Here is a 22,636-nt window from a genome sequence, read left to right on the forward strand (position 1 = left end):
TATGAAAATAAATGTAAACAAGTTAAATGTGTTTAATGATAATACAAGCATGTGTAACACATATAGATGTCTTTCTTTCACGAAGACAAGAATATAAGTTGGTGTATTACCTGATTCTGATGACTTGCATTGATTGGAATCAGACAGTAATGATGATAACGCCCACATTTTCAAATGGAGGAGAAAAAAAGTTGTCCTTTCTGTACAATACCACATGAAAGTGGTTGGTTTTTGGCATCTAATTCATCCAGCTTCCATACACTTTACAAGAAAAACATTGGCGGCAAATTCCGTAGCTTGCTTGATTGACATTCACGGCACCCGAGGGTCTTGTGAGATGACGCTGGCTGCTGCCAGTTCATTATTATGAAAAAATGACAGAGAGGAAGGCGAGAAACACTTTTTATTTCAACAGACTTTCGCGCCGTCCCTTCCGTCAAAACTCTAAAGGCCGACTGCACATTTCCTATCTTCACAATAAAAGCCCTGCTTCATGCTGCCTGCGCTAACAAAATAAGAGTCTCGGAAAGCTGGCGTGCACATCACTTGTGCACGCCAGCTTTCTGAGGGATCGCTTGTGCACGCCAGTTTTCCGAGACTCTGTATTTTGTTAGCGCAGGCAGCATGAAGCAGGGCTTTTATTGTGAAGATAGGAAATGTGCAGTCGGCCTTTAGAGTTTTGACGGAAGGTACGGCGCAAGAGTCTGTTGAAATAAAAAGTGTTTCTCGCCTTCCTCTCGGTCATATTTTCATAATAATGATCTTGCAGCAGCCAGCGTCATCTCACAAGACCCTCCGGTACCGTGAATGTCATTTAAGTGACGTCTTGGTGAAGATTGATGATCACTCATTTTTAGGTCTATTTTTTTTAAAGCCTGGCTGGAGATCGACTGACACACCCCCCGCGGTCGACTGGTAGCTCGCGATCGACGTAATGGGCACCCCTGCTCTATAGCATAGAAGTGGTAGTGGGTAGAGCGGCCGTGCCAGAAACCTGAGGGTTGCAGGTTCGCTTCCCGCCTATTGACATCCAAATCGCTGCCGTTGTGTCCTTGGGCAGGACACTTCACTCTTGCCACCGGTGCCGCTCACACTGGTGAATGAATGATGGATAAGTGGTGGTCGGAGGGGCCGTAGGCGCAAACTGGCAGCCCCGTTTCCGTCAGTCTACCCCAGAGCAGATGTGGCTACAGATGTAGCTTACCACCACCAGGTGTGAATGAATGATGGCTTCCCACTTCTCTGTGAGTGCTTTGAGTATTTAATAATAGAAAAGCGCGATATAAAATCTAATCCATTATAACTGTTATAGCTCAGTTGGTAGAGCGGCCGTGTCAGCAACTAGAGGGTTGCAGGTTCGATTCCTGCTTCCGCCATCCTAGTCACTGCCGTTGTGTCCTTGGGCAAGACACTTTACCCACCTGCTCCCAGTGCCACTCACACTGGTTTATATGTAACTTAGATATTGGGTTTCACTATGTAAAGCGCTTTGAGTCACTAGAGAAAAGTGCTATATAAATAGAATTCACTCCACTGTTATTTAGGTGAACATTTGCCAATGATACTTGAACTTGCTTCATAAATAATATTTATTTAAATAAAGCATTTTTTCTCCTCTGTGGACAGAAGTGTTGGCGCCAGGAATTTTCAAAATGGGATCCCAGGGACCCCATCAAGTCATAAAAATGGGTTGCCACAGTAAATTTTTGGGGTCCCACTTTTTTTGTAAGCGTTTTGAAAAAAAAAAAAAAAAAAAAAAAAGATAAACGTATGCATTGTCCTTCTATATCTCACATCATATATTGTGTTTTGGAAAAAAGTTGTCATAAACATTACTTAATTCATTAAAAGAAATACAAACCCCGTTTCCATTTGAGTTGGGAAATTGTGTTCGATGTAAATATAAACAGAATTCAATGATTTGCAAATCCTTTTCAACCCATATTCAGTTGAATATGCTACAAAGACAACATATTTGATGTTCAAACTGATAAACTTAGTTTTTTTTTTTGCAAATAATCATCAACTTTAGAATTTGATGCCAGCAACACGTGACAAAAAAGTTGGAAAAAGTGGCAATAAATACTGATAAAGTTGAGGAATGCTCATCAAACACTTATTTGGCGCCTCCCACAGGTGTGCAGGCTAATTGGGAACAGGTGGGTGCCATGATTGGGTATAAAAACAGCTTCCCAAAAAATGCTCAGTCATTCACAAGAAAGGATGGGGCGAGGTAAACCCCTTTGTCCACAACTGCGTGAGCAAATAGTCAAACAGTTTAAAAACAACCTTTCTCAAAGTGCAATTGCAAGAAATTTAGGGATTTCAACATCTATGCTCCATAATATCATCAAAAGGTTCAGAGAATCTGGAGAAATCACTGCACGTAAGCGGCATGGCCAGAAACCAACATTGAATGACCGTGACCTTCCATCCCTCAGACGGTACTGTATCAAAAACCGACATCAATCTCTAAAGGATATCACCACATGGGCTCAGGAACACTTCAGAAAACCACTGTCACTAAATACAGTTTGTCGCTACATCTGTAAGTGCAAGTTAAAGCTCTACTATGCAAAGCGAAAGCCATTTATCAACAACATCCAGAAATGCCGCCGGCTTCTCTGGGCCTGAGATCATCTAAGATGGACTGATGCAAAGTGGGAAAGTGTTCTGTGGTCTGACGAGTCCACATTTCAAATTGTTTTTGGAAATATTTGACATTGTGTCATCCGGACCAAAGGGAAAGTGAACCATCCAGACTGTTATCGACACAAAGAATTCCACTTTCAAAGCGTCAACAATTAGTTTTCTCAGTTCCCAAACGTTTATTGAGTGTTGTTAAAAGAAAAGGTGATGTAACACAGTGGTGAACATGCCCTTTCCCAACTACTTTGGCACGTGTTGCAGCCATGAAATTATAAGTTAATTATTATTTGCAAAAAAAAAATACAGTTAATGAGTTTGAACATCAAATATGTTGTCTTTGTAGCATATTCAACTGAATATGGGTTGAAAAGGATTTGCAAATAAATGGGTTGTACTTGTATAGCGCTTTTCTACCTTCAAGGTACTCAAAGCGCTTTGACACTACTTCCACATTTACCCATTCACACACACATTCACACACTGATGGAAGGAGCTGCCATGCAAGGCGCCAACCAGCACCCATCAGGAGCAAGGGTGAAGTGTCTTGCTCAGGACACAACGGACGTGACGAGGTTGGTTCTAGGTGGGATTTGAACCAGTGACCCTCGGGTTGCGCACGGCCACTCTGCCACTGCGCCACGCCGTCCCATTGTATTCTGTTTATATTTACATCTAACACAATTTCCCAACTCATATGGAAACAGGGTTTGTACTGCTCAACAAGCTGCACACTGACTACTCTAAAGTATAACCAAGTTTCCTTTGTTTATGGTCATAAAAGTGAGGGATGCATCCAAGTGCAACAAAAACAGCGAGAGACTTCGATCATAAATATGACCTTTTTCCACTTGCTCAGCATAAATGGTTTTGACCAATAACATGAAGTGCATGTGGTTGACCACAAACATTCTGTCTCACACACACACACACACACACACACACGCACACACGCACACACGCACTTGTATTTGTTACCTTCTTGAGGCCTCTGAAAAAATTAAGAAAAACTTTGAATTTTGACATTATTATAAGTTGTTATTTTAGGTCAAAATTTGGCAAGAAAAACTGAACATTTGTGTAATATTATGATAAAAGTTGAAATTTTACTCAATAACAGTCACAATTTTACAAGAAAAGCTTAATATTTTGGCAGTTTTAAGAAAAGTCATAATTTTACTCGACTCAAGTCACAACTTTATAAGAAAACATTAAAATGTTGGCAATATTATGAAAATAATAATAATGATAATAATCATAAGGATAGGTTGAAAGGGACATGCGGTAGGAAATGGATGGATGGATGTAATTTTACTCGGCAAAATATTACAAATGTCATAATTTTACTCCAAAAAATTCACTATTTTACAAGAACAACAAAACAATTTGCATTATTGTGATAAAAGTCAGACATTTATGACAAATGTCACCATTTTGCTTTAAAGAGTAATAATTTTACTAGAAAACTTAACAATTTTAATAGAAACAATTGCAATATTAATGAGAGAATAGGAAATATGTTTCCAAATGTTATAATAAAAATACAGAGATATTTATTCATTTATTTTTAATACATTTTGGTCAAAGGGGGCACATTTACATTTCCTACACACACTTATTATTACATATTTTAGCCAGAGGGGGAGAACTTCAATTTTTTTTTTTTACAGACTTATTTCATATGTTGACCCGAAGGGGAGCACTTTTAAAAGCGACACACAGTCAATTTGAAAAATCCCTCCTTTATGGGACCACCCTCATTTAGATAGATGTCACCAAATGAGACATTCTCTATTAGATGCAATGTTATTGGGACCGCCCTGCGATGAGGTGGCGACTTGTCCAGGGTGTACCCCGCAGTCCGCCCGATTGTAGCTGAGATAGGCGCCAGCGCCCCCCCCCCCCGAAAACCCCAAAAGGGAATAAGCGGTAGAAAATAGATGGGTTATTGGGACCATCATTTATGTCATCACTTCTTCACACCTCCTCATATGGAAGATACTTTTCCTTCTTCATGTCTCAAGAAGGATAGAAATACAATTTGCATTATTCCTTCTTCATGTCTCAAGAAGGATAGAAATACAAGAAAACACACACACACACACACACACACACACACACACACACACACACAAACACACACACACACACACACACACACACTGCAGACTCTGAGGTCTGAAAGAGACTGGACTCCTGCAAACAATTTACCATTTCACAAAGAAAGAAGACAGTTTGAAGAGTTCTGTTATTCTGGAAGAAAACACTTCATGGTCACAAAGTTGTTCTCCCTGAAGGCAACACGGTGGACCTTCAAAGAGATTCCAAGCTTTGAGACTGCGTTCAGGATTTGCCACACGGGGTTTACTCATCAGTACAGTACAAGTCTTACGAGTCCCTCCGCCTCAAAGATTTGCTTACTGAAGTATTTCACATAATCAAAGCTCCATTTTCTACTGCTCATCAAAAAAAAATTCACTTTCTTCACCAGCCGGCCCACCTCCAAGTCAGACTGGGCATGACAGGAAGTGTGTTTTCACTGCAGTGCCGCCGCAGCTGCATAGCGTTGAAGAGAATTCACCATTGAAGATGTAAGGAAGACCAGCTGAGTAGCAAGATATGATTGACATCTGTGACATCTGTGATTCTCAAACTGTGGTATGCGGGCTCCATCTAGTGCAGGGGTGTCCAGACTTCTTGACTGGGGGGCGAATTGGGCTAAAACAAGTGTGGTCGAGATGCATGTAAAGTAATATATCCTATATATATATATACATAATATATTACTATATAATTATTAATTAATATATAGTTAATAATTTATATATCAATAATGAAATATTAACATTGCAACACATGCTAATATGGCCGGTTTAGTTTACTAAATTGCAATTTTAAATTTTGCACGGACGTCGCGGTATGATGAGGCGTGCGCGTGATGTCACGGATTGTAGAGGACATTTTGTTCCAGCATCGTTCCCAGCTATAAGTCGTCTGTTTTCATCGCAAAATTCCACAGTATTCTGGACACTTGTTGCTGAATCTTTTGCAATTTGTTCAATGAACAATGGAGACATCAAAGAAGAAAGCTGTAGGTGGGAAGCGGTGTATTGCGGCCGCCTTTAGCAACACAAACACAGCCGGTGTTTCATTGTTCACATTCCCGAAAGATGACAGTCAAGCTTTACAATGGAACAGAGATGTCAAGCGAACACGGTTGGATTGGACCACACACACAAAGTACAGTGTATTATGCAGCGATCATTTCGAATCAATCATGGCCACCAACAGCGAGAGCGATTCAGATCGAGAAAGTGACGATTTCCCCATTAATTTGAGCGAGGATGAAAGATTCGTGGATGAGGAAAGTTAAAGTGAAGGACTAGAAAAAAAAGACAAGCGCAGTGGGAGCGATTCAGATGTTATTAGACACATTTACTAGGATAATTCTGGAAAATCCATTATCTGCTTATTGTGTTAATAGTGTTTTAGTGAGATTATATGGTCGTACCTGTACAACCTGAAAGTCGGAGGGGTGTGGCCACGAGTGTGGTGACCGCCAGTGTCTCCGACTAAAGCCATGTTTCCTCTACGAGGCGAAGGCAGCCGGGCTGAGATTTTTTTTTTTCCCCCTCCTCCACGGTGTAAGTATCTGATGGTCGGGGGGCGGCCGGTGGGAGGAGGCAAGAGAGTTCGCAGCTGCATGAGGAACGACGCAAGCTCTCCGCTCATGTCTATGGTAAGAGCCGACTTAATACCACCATTTTTCTCACCGAAACCTGCCGGTTGACATGTAGTAGGGAACCATGTTCGCTTGACATCTCTGTTCCATAGTAAAGCTTCACCGTCATCTTCCGGGAATGTAAACAATGAAACACCGGCTGTTTGTGTTGCTGAAGCCGGCCGCAATACACCGCTTCCCACCTACATCTTTCTTCTTTGACGTCTCCATTATTAATTGGACAAATTGCAAAAGATTCAGCAACACAGATGTCCAGAATACTGTGGAATTATGCGATGAAAGCAGATGATTTATAGCTGGGATCGGTGCTGGATCAAAATGTCTGCGCACGCGTCATCATACAGCGACGTATTCAGCAGGATAAATCGCGCGAAATTTAAAATTGCAATTTAGTAAACTAAAAAGGCCGTCTTGGCATGTGTTGCAATGTTAATATTTCATCATTGATATATAAACTATTAGACTGCGTGGTCGCTAGTAGTGGCTTTCAGTAGGCCGTTAAATAAAACTACCGTCTTGTTGTTAATGAATATTTAGGTGTACTTTGCTACTTTACATTAATATTTTTTTCCTGAGGTGGTAAAAGAGTTTAGGAACCACTTAGTTAGTTTTAAAAAAAGGCTGAATGAAAAAAAAATATGATGGCAGTTAGACCCAAGAACTATTGTTGTCATTATTTCTCCTGGGAGCTTTGACTTGTTTTGCATTTCTCTGCTGCCCTCTAGTGGCCAAACCAAGTAGTGACAGCCTAAAAACGGAGCTAAAAAAGGTAGTAATCAGTCGTCTTTCAGTGCATGAATGAAGCGCGGTCTTTTACTCTGTAAAGACCCTTCTTGTATTAAAGTGATGTTCACAGCTCAGACATTGAACCATGGTCCTTCCTGATGCCTCCGTCACATGATCTGAGCCTGGAAGACAGGCAAGTACGGTTCAAAACCACAACGAAAAGGGGGACAAAAAAGGATTCTCTGGTTCCTCCTTGGTACCGTCGACTCATTCTGAATTTGTTTGGATGTTCATTGGAGTTCACGGTCGTCCCGGTGACGCTACATGATGATCCGCGGTTCCGGCACCGACTCGCTTATGGATTTGTGCGGCAAAACGTTTGCGCCGTTTAGATAGAGCTCGTCGTGGACGATGACGTCCTCCCCCAACACGGTCACGTTCTCCATGCGGACCTGGCGGCACACGGCGAGACGTGAGGACGGGAGGTCGGGTCGCTGAGGGGTCCACCTCCACTCACCCACTGGCCCACGGAGGAGCTCCAGCCCACGATGCAGCTCTCCAGCCAGGAGTGAGAGCGGACTCTGGCCGCCTTCAGCACCGTGCAGCGCTTTATCCTCACGCCGTCTTCCACCACCACGCCGGCGCCGATGGTCACGTTGGGCCCGATGGTGCAGTTCTCGCCGATCTGAGCGGTCGGGTCCTGCGGGAAGAAACGAGCAAGACTGACTTTCGGGCTTAATCTGGTTTTGGATTACGCTTCAAGGAGGGGAACTGACCACCAGAACATTGCCGAGGAAACCGGGCCCCGTGCGCAGCCTCTCTGGGGCGTGTTGCCGTAGCGACTGCAGGTACATGCACATTCCTGTCAGGAAGTCTTTGGGCTGACCGATGTCCATCCAGAAACCTGCAGGCATGGACAAAACGACCAATTGTCTTGTGACCTGCTCAACCTCACGCTCATGTGATTGACAGGAAGTCAGGGGTCATGTGACTGGCAAGTTCCTGGCACATGACATCGCCGATTCAACACTAAGTCACAGAGCTGGAGCCTACTCAAAGACCTAGACCAGTGGTTCTCAAACTTATTTCACCAAGTGTCACCTCAGAAAACACTATAGGCTCAACAAGTACCACCGTTAAAAATACGGTAGTGTGATAGGTCTAAGTACTCATTAAAAACACGGCAGGGGTTTTATTTAACAAGTGTATTGTGGAGGGCGCGTGGTCTACGGGCCTGCCTGTACATTTGATTTTGGACTAAGGATTTTGACTACATAGCAACTAGATGAAGGGTCGGCAACCCACAGGTCTTCCATCTCCTTGAGATTTTTTTTCAACGTGGCATGGAGGAAAAGCACATCTTTTAAAGTAGCAGTAAAGTGGAAAAATATATGCCTCTACATTGAAGCTATTAGCTGGTTTAAGACACCAGAAGACTTCCAAAGTGTGCCAATAAATAGAAATGATCAAAATAGCATCAATCTCGCAGAGATTACCGAGCCATTTTGAGAGTTAATGAGCAAGCCGGTCGCGTGATAGCGTGGCGAAGCGTTAGAAACCACAGATCCCTTCCTCATCAACAACAATGCTAATCAAGCAGACTTTATGAGAGCCAACAACGATTACTTTGGGAAAAATTATTATCCAAAACCTTATATTTTTGAGCCCGAACACAAAGAGGATGAGTAATAAGTTTTAGAAGCCGAATGCTAAAAATACAAAATACAAAACAAATTGTGAAGGTGTATGTAAGCAGCTTCATTCAAGAGGGAGCGGCAGAGACAGAGAGAGCGGGTAGTAGATAAAGTGTCAAACAAGGCATACTTGATCATCAGCCATACAGGTCTCACTGAGGGTGGCCGTATAAACAACTTTAACACTGTTACAAATATGCGCCACACTGTGAACCCACACCAAACAAGAATGACAAACACATTTCGGGAGAACATCCACACCATAACACAACATAAACACAACAGAACAAATACCCAGAATCTCTTGCAACACTGACTCTTCCGGGATGCTACAATAAGTACCCCACCTCAACCCTGATTATGTCATATGAAATATTCCACGTTGAAAAATATTTTTGGTGAAAGACTTTGCATATTTTGTGTGTTTGCCATAATAAAAACATAGTTCTGTTTGACAAAAAAGGGTGGAAAACAAACAAACAAACAAAAAAAACAGGCCAAAAGTTTGGACACACCTTCTCATTTTAATGCGTTTTCTTTATTTTCATGACTATTTATGTTGTAGATTGTCACTGAAGGCATCAAAACTATGACACCTGTGAAGTGAAAACCCTTTCAGGGGACTACCACTTGAAGCTCATGGAGAGAATGCCAAGAGTGTGCAAAACCGTGATCAGAGCAAAGGGTGGCTATTTTGAAGAAACTAGAATATAAAACCTGTGTTCTGTTGTTTGACCTTTTTTGTTAAAGGCCTACTGAAATGAGATGTTCTTATTCAAACGGGGATAGCAGGTCCATTCTATGTGTCATACTTCATCATTTCGCGATATTGCCATATTTTTGCTGAAAGGATTTAGTAGAGAACATCCACGATAAACTTTGCAACTTTTTGGTCGCTAATAAAAAAGCCTTGCCTGTACCGGAAGTAGCAGACGATGTGCGCGTGACATCACGGGTTGTGGAGCTCCTCACATCTGAACATTGTTTATAATCATGGCCACCAGCAGCGAGAGCGATTCAGACCGAGAAAGCGAGGATTTCCCCATTAATTTGAGCGAGGATGAAAGATTCGTGGATGAGGAAAGTGAGAGTGAAGGACTAGAAAAAAACAAAAACTAGACGGCAGAGCGATTCAGATGTTATTAGACAAATTTACTAGGATAATTCTGGAAAATCCCTTATCTGCTTATTGTGTTACTAGTGTTTTAGTGAGATTATATGGTCGTACCTGTACAACCTTAAAGTCGGCGGGGTGTGGCCACGGGTGTGGTGACCGCCAGTGTCTTCGAGGGAAGCCACGTTTCTCCACGAGGCGAAAGCAGTCGTTGGGGCCGGGCTGAGATTCATTTATTTTTTTCCCTCCTCCACGGTGGAAGCATCTGAGGCAAGAGAGTCGCAGCTGCCCCTTTGATAGGTGCAGGAGGAACGACGCAGGCTCTCCGCTCATGTCTACGGTAAGAGCCGACTTATTACCACCATTTTCTCACCGAAACCTGCCGGTTGACATGTGGTCAGGAACCATGTTCGCTTGACCGCTCTGTTCCATAGTAAAGCTTCACCGTCATCTTTCGGGAATGTAAACAATGAAACACCGGCTGTGTTTGTGTTGCTAAAGGCAGCCGCAATACACCGCTTCACACCTACATCTTTCTTCTTTGACGTCTCCATTATTCATTGAACAAATTCCAAAAGATTCAGCAACACAGATGTCCAGAATACTTTGGAATCATGCGATGAAAAGAGACGACTTATAGCTGTGAACGGTGCTGGAACAAAATGTCCTCTACAATGCGTGACGTCACGCGCACGCGTCATCATACCGCGACGTTTTAGTATGATACTTCCGCGCGAAATTTAAAATTGTAATTTAGTAAACTAAACCGGCCATATTGGCATGTGTTCCAATGTTAATATTTCATCATTGATATATAAACTATCAGACTGCGTGGTCGCTAGTAGTGGCTTTCAGTAGGCCTTTAAGTACAGAACTCCACGTGTGTTCATTCATAGTTGTGATGCCTTCAGTGACAATCTATCATGTAAATAGTCATGGAAATAAAGAAAACCATTGAATGAGAAGGTGTACAAACTTTTGGCCTCTACTGTATATCGCAGCAAATCTTATCAATGCGCCGTCTCGTCTGAGTGTCTGATTGCAGGACGTTGTGTGGCTGTGTGAAAGCACACACACTTACAGCAACGCTTTGTTGGGCTCTGTGCAAACAACACAGGCCAATGAATGCCATGTATACTTCTGCGGCCATTTTGTGAGAATGAAAGAGTCGAAAGAGCAAGTCAACATAGTTACCCTGCAGCTCCATAGCGTACAGGTGTCCCTCCTCAGCCATCACAGGAAAAATCTCTTTTTCTATAGATGTTGGCCTGAGCTACATAAACACACACACACACACAGACACAAGTTAGTGTCTGTTTACCAGGTCTACTGTACGCAGGGCAAAGTCCTTCATGGCGTTTTACCCACCTGAATTCTGCCGAGCATGCTGGGATTGAAAATGTAGATGCCGGCGTTGATCTTGTTGGAGACAAAGACCTGAGGCTTCTCCACAAAGCGATGGATCTTGCCGCTGTCCGCCTCAAACACCACCACGCCGTATTTAGACGGCTCCTCCACCCGCGTCACCTACACAGAAAAAACAATTTGAGCGATGGTCGACATGTTTATATGACGGGCTTCTTTCACTTAGACTTAGACAAACTTTACTGATCCACAAGGGAAATTGTTCCACACAGTAGTTCAGTTACAAAGGATGGAAAGAATCATGCACACAAGGGCACAAAAAGAGGGCAAAAACAAAAAGGTATAAAGTACCCTAAAAATGTACCAAGGTAGCAAAATAAAATATAACATATCCGTAATATTTACGTACGGTATAATATATACTGATATATAAAAATATAATATAATAATATAATATAATATATAACAAATCCCAAGGACCCTCTTTTTCGGACCATAGGACGCACCAAATTATAAGGCACATTGCCAATGAGCAGTTCTATTTAGGTCTATTTTGATACAAAAAATACCTTAAAAGGGGTCATATTAGGAACATTTTCAAAGGAACTTATTTTTCAGACCATAGGGCGCACCGGATTATAAGGCGCATTGGCAATGAGCGGGTCTATTTAGGTCTATTTTCATACAAAAACCACCTTTAAAAAGGGGTCATATTAGGAATTTTTGGACAGGAACGTATTTTTTGGACCATAGGGCAGACCGGGTTATAAGACGCATTGCCAATGAGCAGTTCTATTTAGGTCTATTTTCATACAAAAAACACCTTAAAAGGGGTCATATTAGGATTTTTTTCACAGGAATTTATTTTTCAGACCGTAGGGCAGACGGGATTATAAGGCGCACTGCCAATTAGAAGTTCTATTTAGGTCTATTTTCATACAAAAAGCGCATCAAAAGGGGTCATTTTATGAATTTTTTCACAGGAACATATTTTTCGGACCGTAGGGCAGACGGGATTATAAAAGGCATTGCCAATTAGAAGTTCTATTTAGGTCTATTTTCATACAAAAAGTGCATTAAAATGGGTCATATTAGGAATTTTTTCACAGGAACATATTTTTCAGACCATAGGGCGCACCGGGCTATAAGGCACATTGCCAATTAGCAGTTCTATTTAAGTCTATTTTAATTCAAAAAGCGCATTAAGAGAGGTCATACTATGAATTTTTTCACAGGAACATATTTTTGGACCATAGGGCGCACCAAATTATAAGACGCATTGCCAATGAGCGGGTCTATTTAGGTCTATTTTCATACAAAAAGCGCATTAAAAGGGGTCATATTATGAATTTTTTCACAGGAACATATTTTTCAGACCATAGGGCAGACCGGATTATAAAACGCATTGCCAATGAGCGGGTCTATTTAGGTCTATTTTCATATCAAAAGCGCATTAAAAGGGGTCATATTAGGAATTTTTTCACAGGAACATATTTTTCAGACCATAGGGCAGAAGGGATTATAAGGCGGATTGCCAATGAGCGGGTCTATTTAGGTCTATTTTCATCCAAAAAGCCCATAAAAAGGGGTCATATTAGGAATTTTTTCACAGGAACTTATTTTTCAGACCATAGGGCAGACCGGATTATAAGGCGCATTGCCAATGAGCGGGTCTATTTAGGTCTATTTTCATACAAAAAGCGCATTAAAAGGGGTCGTATTATGAATTTTTTCACAGGAACATATTTTTCAGACCATAGGGCGCACGGGATTATAAGACGCATTGCCAATGAGCGGGTCTATTTAGGTCTATTTTCATACCAAAAGCGCATTAAAAGGGGTCATATTAGGAAAATTTTCACAGGAACGTATTTTTCGGACCGTAGGGCAGACGGGATTATAAGGCGCATTGCCAATGAGCGGGTCTATTTAGGTCTATTTTCATACAAAAACCACCTTGAAAGGGGTCATATTAGGAATTTTTTCACAGGAACGTATTTTTCGGACCATAGGGCGCACCGGATTATAAGGCACATTGCCAATGAGCGGGTCTATTTAGGTTTATTTTCATACAAAAAGCGCATTAAAAAGGGGTCATATTATGAATTTTTGGACAGGAACATATTTTTTGGACCATAGGGCAGACCGGATTATAAAACGCATTGCCAATGAGCAGTTCTATTTAGGTCTATTTTCATCCAAAAAGCCCATAAAAAGGGGTCATATTAGGAAAATTTTCACAGGAACGTATTTTTCGGACCGTAGGGCAGACGGGATTATAAGGCGGATTGCCAATGAGCGGGTCTATTTAGGTCTATTTTCATACAAAAAGCGCATTAAAAGGGGTCATATTAGGAATTTTTTCACAGGAACATATTTTTCGGACCATAGGGCGCACTGAATTATAAGTCGCATTGCCAATGAGCGGGTCTATTTAGGTCTATTTTCATACAAAAACCACCTTGAAAGGGGTCATATTAGGAATTTTTTCACAGGAACGTATTTTTCGGACCATAGGGCGCACCGGATTATAAGGCACATTGCCAATGAGCGGGTTTATTTAGGTCTATTTTCATACAAAAAGCGCATTCAAATGGGTCGTATTATGATTTTTTTCACAGAAACATATTTTAGGACCATAGAGCGCACCGGGTTATAAGGCGCATTGCCAATGAGCAGTTCTATTTAAGTATATTTTGATACAAAAGCCCATTAAAAGGGGTCATATTAAGAACATTTTCACAGGAACGTATTTTTCGGACCGTAGGGCAGACGGGATTATAAGACGCATTGCCAATGAGCGGGTCTATTTAGGTCTATTTTCATACAAAAAGCGCATTAAAATGGGTCATATTATGAATTTTTGGACAGGAACGGATTTTTGGACCATACGGCACACCGAATTATAAGTCGCATTGCCAATGAGCGGGTCTATTTAGGTCAATTTTCATACAAAAAACACCTTAAAAGGGGTCATATTAGGAATTTTTTCACAGGAACTTATTTTTCAGACCATAGGGCAGACCGGATTATAAGGCGCATTGCCAATGAGCAGTTCTATTTAGGTCTATTATCATACAAAAAGCCCATAAAAAGGGGTCATATTATGAATTTTTGGACAGGAACATATTTTTCGGACCATAGGGCAGACGGGATTATAAGACGCATTGCCAATGAGCGGGTCTATTTAGGTCTATTTTCATACAAAAAACACCTTAAAAGGGGTCATATTATGAATTTTTTCACAGGAACATATTTTTTGGACCATAGGGCGCACCGAATTATAAGGCACATTGCCAATGAGCGGGTCTATTTTCATACAAAAAGCACCTAAAAGGGGTCATATTATGAATTTTTGGACAGGAATGTATTTTTCTGACCATAGGGCGCACCGGATTATAAAACGCATTTCCAATGAGCGGGTCTATTTAGGTCTATTTTCATACAAAAAGCGCATTAAAAAGGGGTCATATTATGAATTTTTGGACAGGAACGTATTTTTTGGACCATAGGGCGCACCGGGTTATAAGACGCATTGCCAATGAGCGGGTCTATTTTCATACAAAAAGCACCTAAAAGGGGTCATATTATGATTTTTTTCACAGGAACATATTTTTCGGACCATAGGGCGCACCGAATTATAAGACGCATTGCCAATGAGCGGGTCTATTTTCATTAAAAAAGCACCTAAAAGGGGTCATATTATGAATTTTTGGACAGGAACGTATTTTTTGGACCATAGGGCGCACCGAATTATAAGACGCATTGCCAATGAGCGGGTCTATTTAGGTCTATTTTCATACAAAAAAAACCTTAAAAGGGGTCATATTATGAATTTTTTCACAGGAACATATTTTTGGACCATAGGGCGCACCGAATTATAAGACGCATTGCCAATGAGCGGGTCTATTTAGGTCTATTTTCATACAAAAAGCACCTAAAAGGGGTCATATTATGAATTTTTGGACAGGAACGTATTTTTTGGACCATAGGGCGCACCGAATTATAAGACCCATTGCCAATGAGCGGGTCTATTTAGGTCTATTTTCATACAAAAACCACCTTCAAAGGGGTCATATAAGGAATTTTTTCACAGGAACTTATTTTTCAGACCATAGGGCAGACCGAATTATAAGGCGCATTGCCAATGAGCGGGTCTATTTAGGTTTATTTTCATACAAAAAGCGCATTAAAATGGGTCATATTATGAAATTTTTCTACATTTAAAAGACTTCCTTGTGGTCTACATAACATGTAATGGTGGTTCTTTGGTCTCAATGTTGCATGGATTATGTTTTAAAAAAACATCTGACCGTCTCTTCAGAAAACGCCGTTTTGTAGGCAGACTTCTTCACGTGCCTCCACTTTGACAGCGTCTTCTCCCCATCATCTTTGCTGTACATGTAGTTTTTTAGCGCTTCCATCGTGAGACAGGATAATTCGCGCGAAATTTAAAATTGCAATTTAGTAAACTAAAAAGGCCGTATTGGCATGTGTTGCAATGTTAATATTTCATCATTAATATATAAACTATCAGACTGCGTGGTCGCTAGTAGTGGCTTTCAGTCGGCCTAAAAAATGTGCCTTATTTTCTGAAAAATAAAGGCCAGAGAAATAACTCTCACCACGATGGTGCCCTCTTGGCCGTGGTTTCGGTGGAACTGCAGGAGGTCTTGGAAGGGAAAGTCGCAGATGACGTCCGAGTTGAGGACGAAGAAGGGCTCGTTGTCGACTTCCAACAGCTGTCGAGCCAACGCCAGCGGACCCGCTGTTCCAAGAGGGTGAGGAGACGCGCGCTAATTAATATTTTATCTATAAACTGATTATAGTCTGTAGTCATAAAATCAAAGGAATCTCACGTACTTTTGACCATCAACATCATCACCAGAGAATCCAAACTCACCCGTTCCAAGAGGCTCGGTCTCATGTGAAAGAGAGATACGGATGCCAAGCTGAGGAGAAACAAAAAGAGAGTTTAAAGTACTTTTTACTGCTTTTTGATGTCACTTTATGAGTTTGTCTGGTGTATACACTAAGGCAGGGGTGTCAAACTCAAATACAGAGTGGGCCAAAATCTAAAACTGAAAAAAGCCGTGGGCCAAGGTTGAACAAATTAACCTTTTAATAGGGACCCAAACAAGTTTTGCATTGAATATTAAACAAGCAAGGCTTATATAACTTTATAGTCACATGCAAAATTATAATGATAATGATTAAAAAATATCAATGGCATATCAAATAAAATTTAAATAAAAATTGGGGGGAGCGGGGTTTGGTGGTAGCAGGGGTGTATATTGTAGCGTCCCGGAAGAGTTAGTGCTGCAAGGGCTTCCGGGTATTTCTTCTGTTGAGTTTATGTTGTGCTACGGTGCGGATGTTCTCCCGAAATGTGTTTGTCATATTTGTTTGGTGTGGCTTCACAGTTTGGCGCATATTTGTAAAAAGTGTTAAAGTTGTTTATACGGCCACCCTCAGTGTGACCCTTATGGCTGTTGATCAAGTATGCCTTGCGTTCACTTGTGTGAGTTAAAGCCGCATATATTATGTGACTGGGCCGGCACGTTGTTTGTATGGCGGAAAAGTGGACGTGACGACAGGCTGTAGAGGACGCTATAGGCAGTGCCTTCAAGGCACGCCCCCAATATTGTTGTCCGGATAGGAAATCGGGGGAAATTCCGAAGAATGGTTGCCCCGGGAGATTTTCAGGAGGGGCACTGAACTTTGGGAGTCTCCCGGGAAAATCGTGAGGGTTGGAAAGTACGAGTATCAGCGGTGAATGCAGTGTTACAGAGGCATCGCCGCTGTATAACACCGGCGGGCCAGCTCTAATCTTAATTTGATATTACCTCAAGGGCCACATTAAATTACACGGCGGGCCAAATTTGGCCCGCGGGCCAAATTTGGCCCGCGGGCCAGAGTTTGACACCCATGCACTAAGTGGTGCCGCTTACGAATAATTTGTGTCAACCCCGATCCTTTCATTTCACTGGCAAAGCCCACTTTTCATTGACGATTAGCTCTTATTTACTGACTCCAGTAACAAGCAGATTGTAATCAGCGTGATAAGTTTAGTTGTCCTACTCTCTGCTCCTGGATCTTCATCTCTCTCTCCAGCAGCTCGGACATGTAGCTCACCGCCAAGACCACGTGGTCAACCCCAGCCTGGACACACGCATATGGAGGATTATGAAAAGAATAACATGCTCGCCGGTCACGCCTCAAGGAGACAAAGAGCGACGGCGCTCGCCGTACCTTGACCAGCGCCTCCACCTGGTGGAGCAGGATGGGCTTGTTGCAGAAGTCCACCAGAGGCTTGGGGACACTCAGGGTGAGCGGTCGCAGGCGCGTACCGTAACCTCCGACTAAAATCAAAGCCTTCATGCTAGCTGTCTCTATCGACCGTTACCGGGGCAACCTGGGCTCATCAATGAAGACTCTGGAAATGACCTAAGGTGGCAAGAGGAGAGTCACTGAGGCAACTTGTCAGGCCGATAAAAGGACAACACATATCAATTTTTAAAAAATGTGTTATATATATACATATATATATATATTTTTATATAATATATATAGACATTTATACATACATACACATATGTAAATATATGTGTGTATATATAAATGTATATATATACATATATATATACATATATATATACACACACACACTATACATTAATAGATAGATAGATAGATAGATAGATAGATAGATAAGATAGATAGATAGATAGATAGATAGATAGATAGATAGATAGATAGATAGATAGATAGATAGATAGATAGATAGATAGATAGATAGATAGATAGATAGATAGATAGATAGATAGATAGATAGATAGATAGTACTTTATTGATTCCTTCAGGAGAGTTCCTTCAGGAAAATTAAAATTCCAGCAGCAGTGTACAGAGTTGAGATCAATTTTTAAAAAAGTAAATAATGGGGGTTTAAAAGGAAACAAAATAGAAAAATATTACAAAAAGAATAAAAACAATGGGAATAACAATATAACAGTAAAATAAGAATATAACAAGACAAAGTAGGCAGTAGTGACCATGTTATGAAAATGTATTGCACTGTTAATGTTAATATATATATATATATATATATACACACACACATACATACATACATACATACATATATGTACATACATATATATACATATAACTATATATATACACACACATACATACATACATACATACATACATACATATATATATATATATATATATATATATATATAAACATACATACATATATATTGTACAAAACACAAAACCAGTGAAGTTGGTCATTCGTAAATAAAAACAGAATACAATGATTTTGAAATCATTTTCAACTTCTTTCAGTTAAATAAACTGCAAATACAAAATAATTGATGTTCGAACTGAGAATCTTATTCTTTTTTGTGTGCAAATAATCATTAATTTAGAATTTAATGACAGCAACACATTGCAAAAATGTTGGCACAGCGGCATTTTTACCAATGTTTTACATGGCCTTTCCTTTTAACAACACTCAATAAACGTTTGAGAACTAAGGAGACACATTTTTGAAGCTTTTCTGGTGGAATTCTTTCCCATTCTTGCTTGATGTACAGCTTAAGTTGTTCAACAGTCCGGGGTCTCCATTGTCGTATTTTACGCTTCATAATGCACCACACATTTTCAGTGGGAGACAGGTCTGGACTACAGGCAGGCCAGTCTAGTACCCGCATTCTTTTACTATGAAGCCACGTTGTTTTAACATGTGGCTTGGCATTGTCTTGCTGAAATAAGCAGGGGCGTCCATGATAATGTTGCTTGGATGACAGCATATGTTGCTCTAAAACCTGTATGTATTTTCAGCATTAATGGTGCCTTCACAGATGTGTAAGTTACCCATGCCTTGGGCACTAATGCACCCCCATACCATCACAGATGCTGGCTTTGGAACTTTGCGCTTATAACAACCCGGATGGTTCTTTTCCTCTTTGTTCCGGAGGACACCACGTCCACAGTTCTCAAAAACAATTTGAAATGTGGACTCGTCAGACCACAGAACACTTTTACACTTTGATTCAGTCCATCCTAGAAGAGCTCGGGCCCAGCGAAGCCGGCGGCGTTTCTGGGTGTTGTTGATAAATGGCTTTCGCTTTGCATAGTAGAGTTTTAGCTTGCACTTACAGATGTAGCGACCGACTGTGACACGAACTACGTAAACATCCTGGCAGTAAACCTGCAGAAAATAGTTGTTTATGTTTACGTTTTTCTCATTTTGCTACACTTTAGCAATGATTTAATACATTATTTATTTTTTTCACCTTGATTTAAAGAGGTAATTGTAAAATGTTTGTGATTTTATAATTGTGTTTTTATTGACAGTGTTTTCCATGGTTGTGTTGACACTTCCTTTCCACCTTGATAGCTGAGGGGATTATAATCAGAGAACACATTTGAAATACAAATGTTGACATACAAAACCCGTTTCCATATGAGTTGGGAAATTGTGTTAGATGTAAATATAAACAGAATACAATGATTTGCAAATCATTTTCAACCCATATTCAGTTGAATATGCTACAAAGACAACATATTTGATGTTAAATCTGATGAACATTTTTTTTTTGCAAATAATCATTAACTTTAGAATTATATGCCAGCAACACATGACAAAGAAGTTGGGAAAGGTGGCAATAAATACTGATAAAGTTGAGGAATGCTAATCAAAAACTTATTTGGAACATCCCATAGGTGTGCAGGCTAATTGGGAACAGGTGGGTGCCATGATTGGGTATAAAAGCAGCTTCCATGAAATGCTAAGTAATTCACAAACAAGGATGGGGTGAGGGTCACCACTCTGTAAGCAAATTGTCGAACAGTTTTAGAACAACATTTCTCAACGAGGTATTGCAAGGAATTTAGGGATTTTACCATCTACGGTCTGTAAAATCATCAAAAGGTTCAAAGAATCCGGGGAAATAACTGCACGTAAGCGATGATATTACGGACCTTTGATCACTCAGGCGGTACTGCATCAAACACCGACATCAGTGTGTAAAGGATATCATCACATGGGCTCAGGAACACTTCAGAAAACCACTGTCAGTAGCTACAGTTGGTCGCTACATCTGTAAGTGCAAGTTAAAACTCTACTATGCAAAGCCAAACCCATTTATCAACAATATCCTGAAACGCCGCCGGCTTGGCTGGGCCTGAGCTCACCTAAGATGGACTGATGCAAAGTGGAAAGGTGGTCTGTGGTCTGACGAGTCCACATTTCAAATTATATTTGGAAACTGTGGACGTGGTGTGCTCCAGAACGAAGAGGAAAATAACCATTCGGATTGTTATAGATGCAAAGTTCAAAAGCCAGCAGCATCTGTGATGGTATGGGGGTGCATTAGTGCCCAAGGCATGGGTAACTTACACATCTGTGAGGCCACCATTAATGCTGAAAGGTCCATACAGGTTTTGGAGCAACATATGTTGTCATCCAAGCAACGTTATCATGGACGCCCCTGCTTATTTCAGCAAAACAAGTGTTACAACAGCGTGGCTTCGTAAAAAAAGAGTGCGGGTACTTTCCTGGCCCGCCTGCAGTCCAGACCTGTCTCCCATGGAAAATGTGTGGCGCATTATGAAGCGTAAAATACGACAGCGGAGACTGTTGAACGACTGAAGCTCTACATAAAACAAAAATGGGAAAGAATTCCACTTTCAAAGCTTCAACAATTAGTTTCCTCTGTTCCCAAACGTTTATTGAGTGTTGTTAAAAGAAAAGGTGATGTAACACAGTGGTGAACATGCCCTTTCCCAACTACTTTGGCACATGTTGCAGGCATGAAATTCTAAGTTAATTATTATTTGCATTCAAAATTTAAGTTTATGAGTTTGAACATCAAATATCTTGTCTTTGTAGCATATTCAACTGAATATGGGTTGAAAAGGATTTGCAAGTCATTATATTCCGTTTATATTTACATCTAACACAATTTCCCAACTCATATGGAAACGGGGTTTGTATTTTGCCACAAACAGACTGGGATGGATGCTAGAAATACAAAGAACATTTACTTTTGGAACAACCAGGTAACCATAAGTAAATGGATGGATGGATGAAAATTATAAATAAATATTTCCATGTTTAAATCCGGACTGTAGTTGTTCGAAGAGTCCATTCAAAGAATGATGACAGAGGGGAGTTCATGTTAGCTAAAGTGGCTAACAAGTTATAATGAACTATGAATATAATCTCTCACTGGTGCTCTTGCTTGCCGATTTAAAATTTGCTGGAAAAAATGTTTTTAAACTCACGTTGCTGCGGTCCTTGGCTGTTCTCTCTGGTTAGTGACACGTAAGATGCTTCAAATTCCAGGTTGTTGTTTAGTTTCCGGTTTGACCGCTCAGTGTCAAGTTAAAGTCATTCAACCTGTTTATGCGGTATGAATTTACTAAATAAAATTACAATGTTGCTTGCGCAACGACGGTACAACAGGATAACAACACATGCACACACTTAAAATAATAACAACAACATAAACTTTTAAATTACTTCTCACTAATACATTTAGAAAGTGTTCACCTGTGGCACAAATACAGAACTTCCGGTTAGGCTTGATTAAACATGTTGTACTTTACAATGACGTCACTAACGTCACTCGATGGTACCCACCGGCTTCGTAAGAATTGTAAATTAATATTTGGTCACAGCAACCCAAAATGATTAACTTATTTAATTGTATTAATTTTGTAGGGTAAAAGTGGACCAAAACCGTCATACGTGGGTAGTAAACTGTAATTAAGTCTATGTTCACACCCCTCTACAATGGCACGAATGGTACAGTCTGGCTCCGCCTCTTCCCTACTTCTGACCAATGGGAGAAAAACAGCGTGGCGACGAGAGCCTTGTTCTGAAAAAATGCAGCCAGTTGCGTCATCACATAGTTGGAATGTGCGGATTTGGATGATTTTTTTTTTTTTAGAAAATAGGTTCCGGAACAAGTGCTTTTGTAGCTTTGATTAATTTTAATTTACGAGCGTGTCAAAATACTTACTGTTGACATTCATTCTGTCACAACTATTTTCACAGAGCACCCCAGAAAACACTTGACAATAGCATAGTCGGCCTAAGTATTCATTAAAAACAAGGCAGAGGTTTTACTCAACGAGTACATTTATTATTTTTGGCCACTTTAGCACTACACAGTCTGTGTTTGAAAGAGAAAAAATAAAACACTGTACTTTAACCAATTGTTTATTTGGTGTACCAGTTTGAGATTCAGTGGTATAGTGCATTTTAAGTTAATCAAAGTTTATACCACTGGTTTTGTTTTGGATTCTGGTATGTAAAATAATGCTACAAAT

At 40.6% G+C, this 22,636-nt stretch overlaps 1 protein-coding gene across 3 annotated transcripts; it reads right to left on the reverse strand.

Annotated features, from left to right (window-relative positions):
- Positions 1-4,188: 4,188 nt before the first annotated feature.
- On the reverse strand, positions 4,189-21,850 carry gmppb (GDP-mannose pyrophosphorylase B). Of its 3 annotated transcripts, XM_061891517.1 has the most exons (10): positions 21,587-21,845; positions 17,540-17,734; positions 17,369-17,449; positions 16,191-16,239; positions 15,913-16,055; positions 11,291-11,449; positions 11,117-11,195; positions 7,891-8,018; positions 7,632-7,814; positions 4,189-7,566 (listed from the first exon to the last, which is right to left on the reverse strand). In XM_061891517.1, the coding sequence occupies exons 2-10, from the start codon at positions 17,666-17,668 to the stop codon at positions 7,435-7,437; spliced, it is 1,083 nt and encodes a 360-aa protein (XP_061747501.1). In that variant the 5' UTR covers positions 17,669-17,734; positions 21,587-21,845; the 3' UTR covers positions 4,189-7,434. The 3 variants fall into 3 exon arrangements, with proteins under 3 accessions (XP_061747501.1, XP_061747506.1, XP_061747507.1); XM_061891522.1 differs by lacking the exon at positions 21,587-21,845 and having other exon boundaries at positions 16,151-16,239; positions 17,540-17,608; XM_061891523.1 differs by lacking the exons at positions 17,369-17,449; positions 17,540-17,734 and having other exon boundaries at positions 16,151-16,239; positions 21,587-21,850.
- Positions 21,851-22,636: the final 786 nt, after the last annotated feature.

This window comes from Nerophis ophidion, linkage group LG02 (assembly GCF_033978795.1).
Source record: "Nerophis ophidion isolate RoL-2023_Sa linkage group LG02, RoL_Noph_v1.0, whole genome shotgun sequence".
Lineage (NCBI taxonomy): Eukaryota > Metazoa > Chordata > Actinopteri > Syngnathiformes > Syngnathidae > Nerophis > Nerophis ophidion.